Genomic DNA, 17,363 nt, shown 5'->3' with positions numbered 1-17,363 from the left:
CACCATAAGTGATCATTGGTCTGACAATCATCACATAAATTCAATGGATTTATTTGGGTCCTAAACCACAAGTTTTACCAAAACTACAAATACTTCGACATGTCTATAGGTAGGATTGAAACCTCTGACGTGAAATAGAGGCTCTTCCTGATGAGTCATCAGAAGATAAGTCTTCAGAATACAAGTCATCTCTTGAGGAGTCATCAACTTCATCATCTAAATGCGGGTTCTTCGATTCTGATGGGGGAAGAGTATTTCAATCATGTAAAGCTGAAGGTTGATTCCTACAAAATCAAAAACCACATCATTGCTTGCTTCTACAATTACATCGGGAATAGTACGGAGAGTTCTCAGAAAAAAGTGCATCGAAGGAAAAATCCAACCCTCTTCACCATGATCAAGTCGACATGCCGAGACGTTGTGTTTAATCCTGGATTGAGATTTTGAGGTCAAGAGGGACAACGAAAAGACAGATATGTCTTGAAGGGCACTTAGTACGGTTCGTCGCTTTTTAGTATGATGTTTATCTGGATGACCCTTCAATGTGCCAGGACTACTCCAGCAATAATGGCCTAATCGTTTTATACAGTTTTTTACTTTGATGCTTTCCAGTTGCGGTCGAAGCAAGTACAGTTGAGATATGAACCGGTCGGTATTCAGTTTAGGGTTTTTATTGAATTAAGAAAGACGAACAAGAGTCTGATTAAGAAATAACGGTTTTTATGGACAATATATCAATTATTAATTATTACGTTTCATTAATTTCTGACTGTGTGAATCATAAATATGTGATTCTAATTTGATTGGTACTTGGTGAAACTCTTGGAGACAACTTGGACGAATAAAAAGTTGAGCCACTCTGAGGTTCGGTTGTAGAAAATCTGTGCTTTCTCTGTTAGAAATTCTAATCTACGAAAGCATAGAAATTGATCAACATCGCCAGAAGTTGCAGTGTCTTGAAGCATGACTAAAACAAGGTTATGTACAGAAAAGACACCATAGGCCGCTGTATCGTCAGATTCTCATTGATAATATTCACTAGACTGCTTCGCCTCTTGGAGCGCGTGTCAGTTTCAAAAAATTATCCGTAACGTAACGAAGATCATGTAACGTTACAGCTACTGGAGACGAAGTACTGATGCATGTTATCCGTAACCACTTCGATTCGCGTAAATGTAAAAAGTCAAATCATAATTTGTTGGTTTTAGTCATAGTATTGTATCATCTCTCAACGAAACGAATATGTTCGGTGTTACGTTTCGGGACATTACCTAATATTCATATCATATCTGACCTTGAACATAGCCGCGAACATGTTACGTTACGGTTAGTGGAAACGGGGTACTGATGTATGTTATCCGTAACCAATCAACTCGCGTACCTGTGAAAAGTTAAACCACCATTTGTAAGTTTCAGGCATCGCATAAAAAAGAACTGTTAGGTTACGCACTGAGATAAAATGGCAAGATTATATGTAAATCGCGTATCTCTGCCTGTTGCATGCGGCGTTGTTCCGTTGTTTCAGTTACGTTGTGAGATTATTGACACGGCCAAAACTCATAATGCTTCCTAAACGTCTTGTATCAACTCCTAACAAAATTAATATATTCGATATAACATTTCAGGACATAACCTCATATTCATATCTTATCTGACCTAGAAGTGCTAATGCATGTTATCCGTAACCACTTTGAGATGCGTAACCGTTACGAACCGAACCACCATTTGTCGCTTTTTGATTTTTGCATCAAACGACTGCGTGTCATATCGTAACTGATCAAACATGTTCCGTGTTGTTTCGGGACATTACCACATCACATCTGACTTCGCGTATCCATTTGTAACAAACGACATGTAACGTAACCACTAACATGTCACGATACGGTTATTTTAGACGAAGTGCTGATGCATGTTATCCGTAACCGTTACGAGCCGACCCACCATTTTCCGCTTTTCAATTGTTGCATCAAATGACTGCGTGCCATGTCGCAACGGAATAAACATGCTCCTTGTTGTTTTGGGACGTTACATCATATCCTATCTAACCTTGAAGGTGGGTATTCATTTGTAACAAATGACCAGCAACGTAACGATGAAAATGTTACGTTACGGTTGGGAGAGATGGAGTACTGTTGCAAGTTATCCATTACCACTTCGACATGCGTAACCGTTACGAGCCGAACTACCATTTGTCGCTTTTTGATTGTTGCATCAAACGACTGCGTGTCATATCGCAACTGATTAAACATGTTTTTTGTTATTTCGGGACATTATCACATCACACATGACCTTGCGTATCCATTTGTAACAAATGACCTGTAGCGTAACCGCTAACATGTTACGTTACGGTTAGTGGATACAAAGTACTGATGCATGTTATCCGTAATCGTTACGAGCCGACCCACCATTTGTCACTTTTCAATTATTGCATCAAACGACTGCGTGCCATGTTGCAATGAAACAAACATGCTCCTTGTTGTTTTGAGACATTACATCATATCCTATCTAACCTTGAAGGTGGGTATTCATTTGTAACAAATAACCTGCAACGTAACGTGAACATGTTAGTGTTAGTGAAGACGGATTACTGATTCATATTATCCGTGACCACTTTGACATGAGTAACCGTTACAAGCCAAACCACCAGTTGTCGCTTTTTCATTGTTGCATCAAACGGCTACGTGTCATATCGTAACGGTTCAAGCATGTCCCATGTTACTACATCACATCTGACCTTCAGTATCCATTCGTAACAAATAACCTGAAACGTAACCGCTAACATATTACGTTACGGTTAGTGGAGAAGAAGTACTGATGCATGTTATCCGTAACCATTACGAGCCGAACCACCATTTGTCGCTTCTCAATTGTTGCAAACTAACCATGTTAGCGGTCATTTTCTCCTAATAATATAGAACAATAGCTTTGGAAGTCACTGATAGCAATGAGAGATCTTTCTCGAATGTATTTTATGCTTATGTATCTCTTCCCTCTTAGGGTATGAGAGAAAATCCTGAAATACTAGTCGTAAAGCTAGACGTTAGCGATAATATTGACGCACAGCCAGTATCCGGAGATAGCGTTGACATAAACCCAAACACCGGAAAAAAATGTATATTTATCCTACGTGCGCGCGGATAAAAAGTACGCAGACGTGGCTGAGAGTGATCAAAGAGGCGTCACGACGCCAATGCGGTCGGCTATTCGCGACGTCCGATTCGATATCTCCCAAGATAGTGCGAGCGATTCGGTGCGATCTTGTGTTACGTGATAGAAAAGTGTTGTGATCTGTCATTCTTGATGCAATTCGAGTCTACCAGACTAACATGGCATTATTACTACGTATAAAATATAGTAGGTTTTCAGCTCCTGAATAATAATTGATACTTGATGAAAATACATGATGATGTTCACAAAACAGTAACACGTGTTCAGCAGGCGTGTTCAAATCTGTGAAGTAGTTATTGCATAGTGAAACACGTGTTGCCGTTTTGTGAACTGCTCAGAGAAAATCTCATATTAAGGTAGAAATTGATTTAAAAATATTATAGAACTGACCGATACTTGAATATTATTTGGAGTTGTATCCCAACACCAAACCGTTATTTTTAACACCTCGACACGTGTTTCAATCATCAAGTGATCCTCTTCAAGAGGAAGAATAAACTTTTAATTGATTGAAACACGTGTCGAGGTATAAAAAATAACGGTTTGGCGTAGTAATATTCGTTACTACATAAAAGGTTCCAAACAGTGCCTCACAATTGACCGATACTTGATGAAAATCCGTTATTACGGATTCAAAAACACACTTCAATGTGAGATTTCCACTGGAAAGTTCACAAAATTGCGACACGTGTTTCACTATACAATAATGTGACGCCCGAAGATGATATACAGAGTGTTCCTTAAACACATGCTAATATTTAAGGAGGTAATTCTTAGACCCATTTCAAGAAAAAAACTTCCTATGAACGTATGTCCTAAACGCCTTAACTTTTGAGATACAGGGTGGCAAAGTTTTCAAAAATAATCAGTTTTTTAATAATAACTGAGATAATTTTGTAGACATCTTTGGCATATTTGGTACATATGTTCCATGCCTCAAGGCGCATTTTCTGATGTACACAAATTTGTATTTTTCCAAACAGTGGCATCCCTACGGGTTTCGCATTGAATATTTTTGGGGAAAAAGTACTACGCCAATGCTTTCTTTTCAAAATAAAATAATTTTTAAAATCCTCATTTATTTTTGAGAAAATTTGATCTCCTGGTATTTCTTTGTCCGACGCATGATTTTCACTCAAAAAAATAAAAATCGACAGAAAGCAAATCAAGAAATTAGATCAATTCTAAAATGAATGAGAATCTGAAAATTGCTTCATAACGCATTACCAATTCCCTAATAATATTTGAAAACATAATCTGCAAAAAAATAAATTTTTCACAAAAACGAGTTTTATTTTATTTTGTGACAGTAAGTCTAAACGAATAGCACAAATTTGTTAATTAGTAATAATACCAAAACTGATTATAAAAATTGTTGGAAGTGGCCACCTGCACTTAGTATGTATGCTTCCGCCCTTCTACGCATGGAATTACGCACCCGTTCAAATATTCCCGGCGTATTTCGTATAGTTTCACATGAGGCAACTATTCGCTCTCTTAAATCTTCTAAAGTATTAACGGGAGTTTTATACACAAGAGTTTTAAGGTGACCCCATAAAAAAAATCTAAACTGTTGAGATCGGGGGATCTTGCTGGCCATTGCTGAGGTCCTCCGCGACCTATCCAACGATTAGGATAAACTGTATTTGAATGGTTTCGAACAATTACATTGAAATGAGCAGGGGCGCCATCGTGCATGTACCATATTCGATTCCTCAACGCAAGTGGCACATCTTCCAATAACCCAGGTAAGTCTTCTTCGAGAAAGTGTAAATAAGAACGACCATCAAGGCGTCCTGGTAGAAAAAATGGGCCTATTAGATGATCACCTATAATTCGGTTATTGCATGGGGATTTTCTTCAGCCATCGCATGATTGTTATGGAAATTTTGAATGGCATTCCGAGAAAAAATTTGCTTCGTCTGTGAACAAAATTTGTGTCTCAAACTGCGGATTTAGTGCAATACTTTGTAGATACCACTGACTGAAGTTCACATGCTGTGGAAAATCTCTGGGGAGTAATGCCTGCACTATTGAAATATGGTATGGGTATAACAAAAAATTAACCAAAATACACCAAACAATTTGATGACAAATATCCAGAGTTCTAGCGATCTTCCTCGTACTCGTCTCAGGATGTTCCTCAATTTCTTGCAGCACCGCTTCCTCAATTTCAGGAGTTCTTACTACACGAGGTCTACCTTCCGGAGTCCCTTTCTTGAAACTACCAGTTTCCCCAAGTCGACGATGAATATTTGAAAAGGTTCGGCTATCTGGTAAGGCACGATTAGGATATCTTTCCTGATAAATGCGCCTGGCTTCTGTTGCATTACCATCGGCAAGGCCATATACGTAATGCATTCGCGCCATTTCCGCATTCGTATAATTTACCATATTTACTGATATTCAGAAAAACAGCAGACTACTAAAATAACTTCAATAACACTTCAAAATCAATCAAAACGCGCTGTGACAGTTTTTAACACCAACACCTTACTATAAACCAACATCAATATTAGCTACTGACGTTTGTACATACAGAGAATTCGTTTTTTATTGCTATGGTGGGTGCTAAATATGCCAAATATGCTGAAGATGTCTACAAAATTATCTCAGTTATTATTAAAAAACTGATTATTTTCGAAAACTTTGCCACCCTGTATCTCAAAAGTTAAGGCGTTTAGGACATACGTCCATAGGACGTTTTTTCCTTAAAATAGGCCTAAGAATTACGTCCTTGAATATTAGCATGTGTTCAAGAAACACCCTGTATATATATATATATATATATATATATATATATATATATGCATATATATATATATATATATATATATATATATATATATATATATATATATATATATATATGCATATCATAGTGTCTAAAATTAAGGATGAATTAAAAACATTGAATTTACTTATGGGGTATCTATACTCAATAAAAATCAAATATTTAGAAGTTGCTGAAGAGCTAATTTCCACCACGATATCGATGGTGTCCCACTTGAATAACTAAACAGAAATATTCTTACTAAACATAACTAAAATTTTGAAGAATTTTTCAAAACTGTGATTAGGAATCGATGTCAGCTGGTTGTTAAATGCTGCATTTTATTCTTGGTGGCAGCAAATATATATTAGCAAAAGCAATTTGATTTTATAACAGTTATATTAGTGTTTTTGAATTGTAGTAAATATACCATGCTATAAAATAGTTGGGAAATTTTCATTGAAGTGACAGTATGGTAATAAAAATAAAATAGTATCTGAAAGCATTCTAATAAAATAATTTCATTGAAGCTACAGGAAACATTTATAAAATGAGCTTGAAATAGTTTTATAACTATCATGAATATCTCACAGAAAAGTGTTATAAAACTGCTACATAACAATTTACTTTTATAGGAAAATAAGTTTTATAAGTTAGTTTCATAAACGTTTCTATGACAAATTTATAAAACACTTTTTTGCCTATAACTGTATTGTGTTCACTGATCATCTAATATAATCAATTAGCATTTTGGAAGTAATTATAAAATACTATTAAAATAAAACTGTTGCAACACCGTGGAATTATAAAACAACTTTGCTGGTTGAGTGGAGTGACACCAACCTTTATGTTTCCGGAAAACACATACCAAACATCCAGAAAAAATTAACGTGTGGGCAGGAATAATGGGGAACCATATTGAAGGACCTCTATTTATTGATGAAAATCTAACAGGGGAACTGAATTTGAATATGCTGGAAACTACTGTTGACCCTCTCATCACTGAAATCGTCGAAGCGAATCCTAATGAATTCGATTAATGAATTCGATATCGATATTGTATTCCAACAAGATGGAGCACCAGATAAGTAAGAAACTATTTGGATACCTACTACTTTTCCCGGTCGTTAGATTGGCCGTCGAGGTCCTACAGAATGGCCAGCCTGCTCGCCAGATTTGACATATTTGGACTTTTTTTATTGGGCTATTTGAAACCAAAGGTGCCGTATATCCAGTATTGGATGTACGGCAGAGAATAATAAATATTTGTAGAGATACTGACGTTACTGTGTTCGAAAATGTTCGGTGTGAAATATCGGATAGGCTGTTCATGTGTCAGAAGTTCAAGGCAACCGTTTAGAGCATCTTCTGAACTGATCTCAAGCTCATTACCTCATATTATGTAGTTAAATGTCAATGTATTCAGGCAATTATTGAAAATTCCGCCATTTTGTAGTAGTTGTAGATATTGACTTTATATTCTAGGGTTGTGAAGCATTTGCCAGGAGCCTCATAAAGATGTATCACAAGATAGCACCCAGTCGCCATCTTAAAGTTTCCTCTGTCAATTTCACTTCAAAAAAAAGTATTCTTGCATTAATTTCATTATCCCAAATTTCAATTCTTTGAGCTGACTCGTTCAAAAAATAAAAGGAGAGGACATTAAAGAAAAGCACTGTATTGTTTGTGTATTTCTCTAATTTCTAAGTTGTGTAAAATGAAACCTTCCACGATCCCGAATCATTGAAAGAAGAAAGTAGTTTCATTTATTGTCGATGGGTAAAAAGTACGACGTCTACGCCAACGTAACCGCAGATGGCTAGACACACAACATGTAATCGGAAACAATATCCTCAGCAAGAGACGTAACCCCAGCATCGCTGTTTTCCGCAGTCATCAAAGCCCACAAACAATTTTCCAAGGCATCTTAAACGTTTGAAATTACAGATCTCTCCGTCAGGCCCGCACGATCAAAAATACCCCGCGTAGTTGCCAACTTTAACATCTGGCGAAGAACGGTCGCCAAGATAGTGAGAAATTATTTTTATATTCTTGAATAACGCACAGTGATTATGAGTTTGTGTCTGTCGTTCAGTTTGAAAATGACTCGGAAAAAAGAATACGCGCTACGGATTCTGGGAAATGTAAATTCAGTGGACGGTAATTTGGAAAATTTCATTTTGAAACATGAGTACGTGAGTGCCAAAAGAGTTTTTGGTTTGGAACCGTCATCAGTTTCGAAGGTTTTTTGAAACACTTTTTTCGAGTTCTTTTCATAAACAACAAATATGTTGTGTACAAATAACAAATTGGCAGTTCGTCAGTGAGAACAACCATATACGTTCGTTTTTACCATTTATCAATTTGTCCATTTAGAAGTTTCATAAATCTTCCATAAAAAAAAAACATCAGAAACTGTATCAGATCACACAATTTCAAAAATGGGTGATATCAAGGTAATTTTCAGAGAAAATTGATTTTGCATGAATGGAATCATAGAGACGATCCAATTACAGACTGTTGCAACTTTTTTTTCATTGACTCATTTACTGTGGCTTTCCAGCTTTATTTATCAAATTTTCCACCAACTACATATCCTCATCGTAAAAGTTCATTCCAGTCGAATTCTGAAAGATATACCTACGTGTTAATTTCTTTTCTTATAGTAAATCACTTCTATTCAATAATGTTGTTCTGTGTTTTTTTCTGGTGATTGATTTTTGTTATATATTGTTCTTTAATATGAAGTACTTCGCTTTATTACATCTTTTATTCGGTCTCACTATTTCCTGTGTCCCATGATTGTCCTAATATTCAGAAAAAGTTTTCCCATTTTTTTAAAATTGTTGTTGTTTGTGTGATAACAGGTGAGTCAATGTTTATACAGTTGATTCCCTGAATGGAATCATTATTGATTTCTATGCTCATTTATTTGATCTACTGGCAGTTCTTATAGGTAGTTACGATTAGTCAGTCATGTACGGTTTTAATGAAATAAATACACTGTCTAATTTCCACTATTTTATTTTTACGATCGGTTTCGGTTTTTATCCTATTATCAAGTAAACAACTCATTAATTACATAAATCATACATTAGTTTAAAAACTGAAGTGAAAGCGACATATATATATATATATATATATATATATATATATATATATATATATATATATATATATATATATATATATATATATATATATATATATATATATATATATGTTGAAATTATATATATATATATATATATATATATATATATGTTGAAAATATATATATATATATATATATATATATATATATATATATATATATATATAGTTCTGTTATACATTTTTTCTTTCTCTAAGTTGAGTTATTCCTTGTCTAAATTCGTTACCTTGATTCTGTGAAAGAAAACAAATAGTATGTGTTATGTGACTTCTCATATCAATAATTTTTATTTTACATATTTTTTGAAAACTTTTATTGCCCACTACAAACATTTAATAAAAGATAAGACAAATAAAATCTTAGTGGCGCCACTTTCCACTATTTCAAGTCATATCTTTTAGAATCTTTAGAAAAATTGTAATTCTTGTTAAAGTTTCAACAACAATAAAAACTTATTTTTAAAGAGAAGAATAATAAAATCTCAGTGGCACCACTTTCAAGTCATATATATCTTTTAGAATGAAGTCAAATATTTATATGTAGCCACAATAATTTTTCCGTTATCAGAAATTCCTGTTCTTGTTTTGTTCATATATTTTTCCGTTAATAATATAATCAATAATTTCAAATAAACTCTTTCAACCACTTTTACATTTTTTTTTATTTGTAATAGTTACAATATTTCATTGTTGGTGAGATTGACATAAAAATAACCTTCAGGGAATGCAACTTGAATAATAATAATAATATAAACACTGACATCGTCCACTTCGTTACAAATTATAAGTGTTTCAATCAAGATCATACAGTGTCATCCCCAAAATATGCACCATATGGGAAACTTATTTATTAAGGGTTTTTCGACAAAAAGTTATTCCTGATAAAAGTTTGTGCATCCCCTAAAAGTAAACAGGCACCAACAAAATACAGTGAAATACACGTAATATAAGAGGAGCCTTCAAATATTTGGTTTTGAGATAGGAGTAAAGTACTCTTATTTTGGAAAATCTCGTAAAATGTTACTGAAAAAAGTTGAAAAATACATCTAGATTTGAAGTCATGGCTATCTTAGTGAAGTTTTATTTTTTTACATTTTTTTTTAAATGGGGACTACGAAAAACAATTTTTGCTTAAACGATAAATAGACAGCATCCTGTATACGACAGTTTATTTTAAAACCTGTAATATTACAAATTACACAACTATGGTGTTAACCACGGCAAATTTTTGTGAAGAGTGAAATAATTTTCAAAGTTTTTGGTGCAGAGTTATTTTTATTTTTTGTTTACACCAAAAATTACCCAAAATAAACAGTATTGTAACAAGAACTTAATATTCAATAATATCAAATCACAAAACATCAAAATAAAATTGATATTTTGGAACAAACTCATTGATTTTCCTGGAGAATATTTTGGAGAATTATTTTGGACAAGAAAATCTCCAGAAAATCAATGAGTTTGTTTCGAAATACCAATTTCATTTTAATGTTTTGTGATTTGATATTATTGAATATTGAGTTCTTGTTACAATACTGTATAATTTTGAGTAACTTTCGTTGTTAACAAAAAATAAAAATAACTTTGCACCAAAAACTTTGAAAATTATTTTACTCTTCAAATAAATTAACCGTGGTTGACATCATAGTTGTGTGATTCTTAATATTACAAGCCTCTGAAATAAACCGTCGTATACAAAATGATGTCTATTTATCGTTTTGCCAATTATTTTTTCGTAGTCCCTATTAAAAAAATCAGTAAAAAAATAAAACTGCACTTAGATGGCCATACCTCAAATCTAGATGTATTTTTGAATGCTGAACAACTTTTCTCAATAACATTTCTTGAAATTTTTCAAAATAAGAGTACTTTACTCTTGTCTCAATATCAAATATTCGAAGGCTCCTCGTATATCATGTGTGTTTTACTGTATTGTGTTGGTGCATGTTCAGTTTAAGGAGATGCACAAACTTTCATCAAGAATAACTTTTTGTCGAAAAACCCTTAATAAATAAGTTTCCCATATGGTGCATACTTTGGAGATGACACTGTATAACCACAACAAACAAAAACCCAGCCAAATCTAAAATATCGGCTTGTCAATTTCAAAACTCGCAAGCAAGTGTTAACACTAATGGAGAATATAAGAGGTATCAATATCCACCAACAAAATTTCCCAATTCCTAAGACGTAACAAATGTGGCAACGCCGCTACGCAATGTAAACCTAGGAGGCCGTGCACATGTGTTGCCACATGGGCTAAAATTATACGGCAGGGGTGGTGGGGACCGCCTGCCAGGCTCCCAGATCCCAGATGTATTTTAGGAAAAGACAAATTTGGATAGAGGGGTAGTCCACCAATCGAGTGCAAGGCACCATTTTTAGAAACTCAGCTACCTAAGAGGCGACAAGATGGGAGGTGAAGTCAGTTCTAGTTGCAGAGCCGTCAAGTGTGGTACCAAGGACGAGAATCGAAGTCCCTCAGGTTCCGTACTTCCTTACTATCCCATAGTGATTTCGACATATGGAATGTAAAGAAGTATGGAGCATCGATGGCTTCTTATCATCACGTTTGGAAAGTGGACCTGTGCGCGTTCCTTGCGGAATACCTGAGACGGAAAGTGAACGTACAGTGTCGCCGGTGTTCTGTTACGTATGTGCGATGGGGGGGTTCTAAAACACGAGTGTATAGGATAGGAAACTTATGATAGATGCTCGTATAGTATATTACAGTTGTGTATATATATTTTCTACGCTCCAGTGAAAGGTATCATTGTGTAATTTCTCTATAGAAAATAAAAACGCCGATCACCCTGTGGCAATGGATTGGATTGACTTCATTTGAGAACATGGTATGGGCTATTGAAAGGGGAGATTAATTACTCCTGGATCAATATTGTTATTTAGACAGCAAATAAGATATTTTTATCAAATTCCGTTAAACTCTAGAATATAATTTGAGCCTCCGCTAAATTCAATATAAGGAACATCACATTTTCCCTTCTTATATTACTTGAAAAAATCGATATGATATTTTTTATATTAACAAAACTCAAAACTCAAAACCTTTGGGCCAACAGAGTGATTTTTATAGTTTTGAAATATGGTATTTGTAAATTTCATGGCATTTTGATTTGTTCCGATTTTAGTACAAACCATTTACAGTATACTGTTAAAAATGCAATCAGACATAATTGATCAACTATCAGAATAACACCGATTGTTTCATGGAACTAAATCAATCATTGAACAAAATGAGGAAATAATCTATGTTAACATATTACAACAGTACTTTCTTTATAACCTGTAAACGATATATTCTTCAGCTATTACGTAATACTAAATGATGAAAGTTATAAGGAGTTTGTAGAAAATGTATTCGCAAAGATGTGGTTATATTTCAAGAGGTAAACTGTTTTGGGTGGTTTTCGGGTTTTGCTGTGGTCTTCTTTGATTATAATCTCCAAACGTTTCGACTGCAACTGCGGCAGTCATCTTCAGTGGCGTGATCCAAGTAATCTCCTTGACGTGTCAACTGAAACTTGGAAACCATCCAAAACATTACCATTGAATCTACAACCCTAAGTGCTATCGATAGTATTTGTTTTTCTGTGGCTATTGAAGAAACCGTCAATTGTTACCGTTTCGTATTGAAATAAACAGTTAAAATGACCCATAACACAACTTTGAAACTTGCGTATTCCAAAACTAGCTGAGGTCTGTGTACAGGGTGACCTCTTGAGATGGCTCTCATATTTTCAACCGAAGTCAAATTATGAACGTAAACGGATACAGATCTGCACCTTTCGTAGTCACTTCGAGTGTTCCGCAGGGGACACACCGGGGCCCGTTGTCGTTTTCAGTTTTCATAAATGACTTGGAAGCTTGCTTTTAATATTCAATCAATCTTTTATATGCTGACGACCAGAAAATTTTCAGAAAAGTAATTACAATAAGAGACAGTCTGAAAATGCAACAATACCTAGAAGATTTCTTTGAATACTACAACCATAACAAGTTGAAACCTAATATGAGAAAATGTGCTTGTATTTCAGTCTTCAGAAATAACACTTCCATAAGTTTCCAATACACACTCGATAATAGAGGTTAACAGAGTTGACCGAATAAAACATCTGGTATATAATTCAACTCTAAAATAGGCTTCTATTACCATATCGAACAAGTTTTTGTAGGCTATATAGAGACTTCGGTAATAAAACAGCAATATAAATTGTTTATTATGTATTTGTTCACATCATGTTGAGCTTTGGGAACGTTATATCGAATCCACATTATAATTTCAATGATTCGAGGCTAGAAAAACTTTGAAACAAATTTGAAAGATTTCTCCACTCAATACTGTGATGATCTCGGTTTCCTCCGTCTTTATTTGATCTCCAGAATTTCAAAAACTATTTTCAATCATTCAATTTTTGTTTCATAATCAGTAGTAGATTAACACCTATTTATGTATTTGGTATCCATGGTTATTGATTGTTAGGAGATTTAATTGGGTTTCAACTGTTTGTATCCCAAATTGCAAATGAATAAATCACAGTTGATCAGATTCATAACTCTCTACCTCGAGGCAAATCACAGATAAGGAAATTCATAACTTTATAGTTGCGTTTTATTTATTTTCAATCATAAATGAACTATGAAAATTTTCTACGTCAAAATAAGTTCTAAACCGTCAAACCTGTTCATTGAAGTGACATTTCGTTTTTAAATATATTCTTTTCAACAAAAAACAAAGATGAAAACATGGACTTGAGAACTGAAAACGATTGTGTCTCACTAAAACGTTGTAATGTGGTGAAAAAAATTGATATTTATCAAAAGTGCCTCACCTAATTGGAAATTAGGGTAGTTTATAATTCGAGTAGGTTTATGTCTCACTAATTTGTGAACTTTTTCGTGGTGTAGTTGTTGAACGTTGGACTCAAGCGGCAGGGGTCCTGAGTTCAAGTCACTATTTTTTTTTCATTCAATTTTCTAACTATTTGAAGTTGAACGAGGAAACGAAAATGGAGAGTATTTTTCAATGGTTTTTAAGGTTGGTATTTTAGAATATTCCTGTTTTAAGTCATAGAAGAAGTATAGTACTCTACTCCCGAAAAATTATTATTACTGGCTTGAATAATTAACGACAAACTTCATTTTTACGAGTAATGGGCCACATTTCTCGCTCGTTGAATAATATACTATTACCTATATCTCTAGCTATATCTATTATTGGAATAACTAGTGAGGGTATCAATTGTGGATATATGTTATATACAATAATTTTAAGATGGATTATTATTACATATTGATATTTCACCATTGTTATGCTATGTATATATTTGCTTGGAATTCTGTTTATGTACGTTTTGAAAATGAACAGTTTGATTATAATGACCACTGAACATGTCTCTATTATATATATATATATATATATATATATATATATATATATATATATATATATATATATATATATATATATATATAAATAATTATTGTGGCAGGTCAAAATGGAAGAGGTCTAATCTCCACAATGAAAAAAAAACGAAAAAGAATTTGAAGTACAATCAATTTTAAAACCAAATGCTTCAAATTTTGAATTAATTAATACTGCTATTGATAATTCCAAACATTTGAATCGAGAAGACATAGTCATTCTATGGCCGCAATCAGTAAATGAGCAATTAGTAGATCATTTTCTTATGAAAGTACAACACACACGTCCTCTTATAATTACACAACCCTATGATTTTACAAACCGAAAAGAACTAAATTATGCCAAATACGAAGGAAACCTATCCTTATTCAAAGAAATACATAGTAGAGGAATTGATAAAAAGTGTATCTTCGATTGTAACTACGTATTAAGGAGATCAAATTTCGGAAAAGATGGTTATTATATAAACAAATCAGGTGTATTTCATGTAGGAAAAGGATTAGTGAATCATATAAATGACATATTTCAAGACTCTCAAGTAAGTCAAATTGAATCTTCAATTATTGCAATTCAGCCAGAAGCATCTGCTGAGGAAATATCCCCTCGGAACACTATTACACTGTACGATGAATTGTTGCAAAACTGTACTTTTGACGACGGAGTTTCTAAGAGTAATAGTAAGGAACCACAAAAGATAACTGATAATAATGAACATTTTTTATATCCAAGACTCTCTCAAATTACTCTGGACAATTAGCCGATGAAAAGCCCCAAATGAAGTCAATAAAAAAAGTAAAAATCTTACATCAGAATATACAAAGTATTAGGAACAAATTGAATTCACTTGAAATGGCTTTAAATGAACTACATATAGATATCGTCATGCTATCCGAACACTGGTTAAAGGAAGAAGAAGTTGCTTTTTATAATATAAATAACTATAAATTAGCTTGTTATTTTACTAGGAAAAATAAAATCCATGGTGGGGTTTGCATTTATATGAAAGGTGAGTATCTTTGGCAGCCATTTAATTTAACGAATCTCTGCATTGAAGAAGATTTTGAAATGAGTGTTTGCACTGTGTACGAGTTAAAATGTGTTGTGGCAGTGTTGTATCGAAATCCAGTAGGAAATTTAACAATTTTCAAAGATCATCTACATGATAGTCTTCAAAAAATTGAGGCAAATTTTTCTAAGTATCGAATAATAGTTGGAGGCGATTTTAACATTAATTTCATTGAGAAATCGACTATTTGTCGTGGGGTTGTTGATATTTTCTCAGCTTTTGGGTTGGAAAGGAATATTATAGAACCGACAAGAGGTCACTCCTGTATTGATAATATTTTTACAAATTTCGTTGTCGATAAAGCAGAAGTTAGAGATTTGCACCTATCCGATCACAAAGCACAATCGGTTGAATTCACAAATATTTTGGAAAGGGCGAATATCACTAGTAAATTAGTTTTCAACAAAAACAATGAAAATAAGCAACTATTTAAAAATTTTCTTTCTGCAGAAAATTGGGTTGCTTTAGATGAAATAACAGATTCCAATGAGTGCACTGATACATTTCTGAATATTTTTCAATATTACCACGAAATGAGCTTTCCGTTAATCAAGGTGAAGGGTGATAATTACCGGAGAAATAAAGAAACTATAGTCGATGTTAGCATTATAAAAGCCAAGACAGAAATTACCAACTTGAACCATTTAATAGAGTTGAAATTACCAAATAATGAAGAATTAAAAGAACAATTCAAATTAAAGAAATACGAGTATGAACAACTACTCATTAATAGGAAAAAGCAAGTGACGCTGAATAATATTCGCGAGTCGTCTAATAGACCAAAAGCTATCTGGGAGCACATCAACACCAATACAGGAAGGAAACCTAAAAAAAAGACAACTACGACGATATCTGCCGAAGAATTCAACAATTACTTTGTTAATATTGTAAATGAAATAATTAATGAAATCCCACCCTCGAAAGCTCATTTCTCGACATATCTAGGTAAATCCCCTACTACCGTAAATGGAAATTCACTTTTCATCTATCCTCCATCAGAAGAAGAAATAACTGATATAATAAAATCATTCAAGAATTCCAATTCAACTGACATCTACAACCACTCAGTGTGTATGTATAAAGAAAACTTAGATGCATTACTAAAGCCAATAACTCAGATAATAAATAATATATTAACAACTGGAATATTTCCGGATAAACTAAAAATAGCGAAAGTGATACCAATATTCAAATCAGGAGATACAACATCGATATCAAACCACAGACCAATTGCATTGGTCCCCATTTTGGGTAAAATTGCTGAAAAAATAATTGCAATACGAATAGCCTCATTTTTAGAACAAAATAATTTATTCACGAGTTCGCAGTTTGGATTTAGAAAGCGGAAAAGTACTGCTGGGGCAGTTTTTGAGCTAGCCAATTTCATAGGAGAGGGATTCGACGACAAAGTATCAACTTTGGCCGTATTTGTTGATCTGAGTAAAGCTTTCGATTGTGTCTCAAAAAATATTTTACTCGAAAAACTGGAATACTATGGTCTCAGAGGTATATCTCTTGATTTGATGCGATCTTATATGACAAATCGAACACAATCTGTGTACCATGACAATAAATTCAGTAGACAATCCCCAATAGAATATGGAGTACCACAAGGCAGTATTCTTGGACCCTTGCTGTTTCTTATATATATAAACGATTTGCCCTCTTCAATTAATATGAAGACTATCTTATATGCCGACGACACAACATTTTATACGAGTGTAAGACAAGGAGAGGAAACCACCGTTATCCAGGACATA

The 17,363-nt window shown here is 33.7% G+C and overlaps 2 protein-coding genes across 3 annotated transcripts in view; one reads left to right on the top strand and one right to left on the bottom strand.

The window, feature by feature from the left end:
- LOC111510325 (E3 ubiquitin-protein ligase MIB1) overlaps positions 1-17,363 on the bottom strand; it is a 262,969-nt gene that overhangs the window by 40,941 nt on the left and 204,665 nt on the right. The window lies entirely within an intron of this gene.
- The window catches only part of LOC111508682 (uncharacterized), a 50,559-nt gene continuing 44,793 nt past the window's right edge, over positions 11,598-17,363 (top strand). The window contains exon 1 of the mRNA XM_074171100.1: positions 11,598-11,946. Within this exon, the coding sequence (XP_074027201.1) occupies positions 11,944-11,946 (3 nt within the window). The 5' untranslated portion in view covers positions 11,598-11,943. The remainder of the gene's footprint in view (positions 11,947-17,363) is intronic.

Source organism: Leptinotarsa decemlineata, unplaced genomic scaffold, assembly GCF_025532065.1.
Source record: "Leptinotarsa decemlineata unplaced genomic scaffold, Ldec_3_MD MMD2_tig00000008_RagTag_RagTag, whole genome shotgun sequence".
Taxonomy (NCBI): Eukaryota; Metazoa; Arthropoda; class Insecta; order Coleoptera; family Chrysomelidae; genus Leptinotarsa; species Leptinotarsa decemlineata.
The sequence above is the reverse complement of the archived record's forward strand: the minus strand, read 5'-3'. Positions and strand labels throughout refer to the sequence as shown.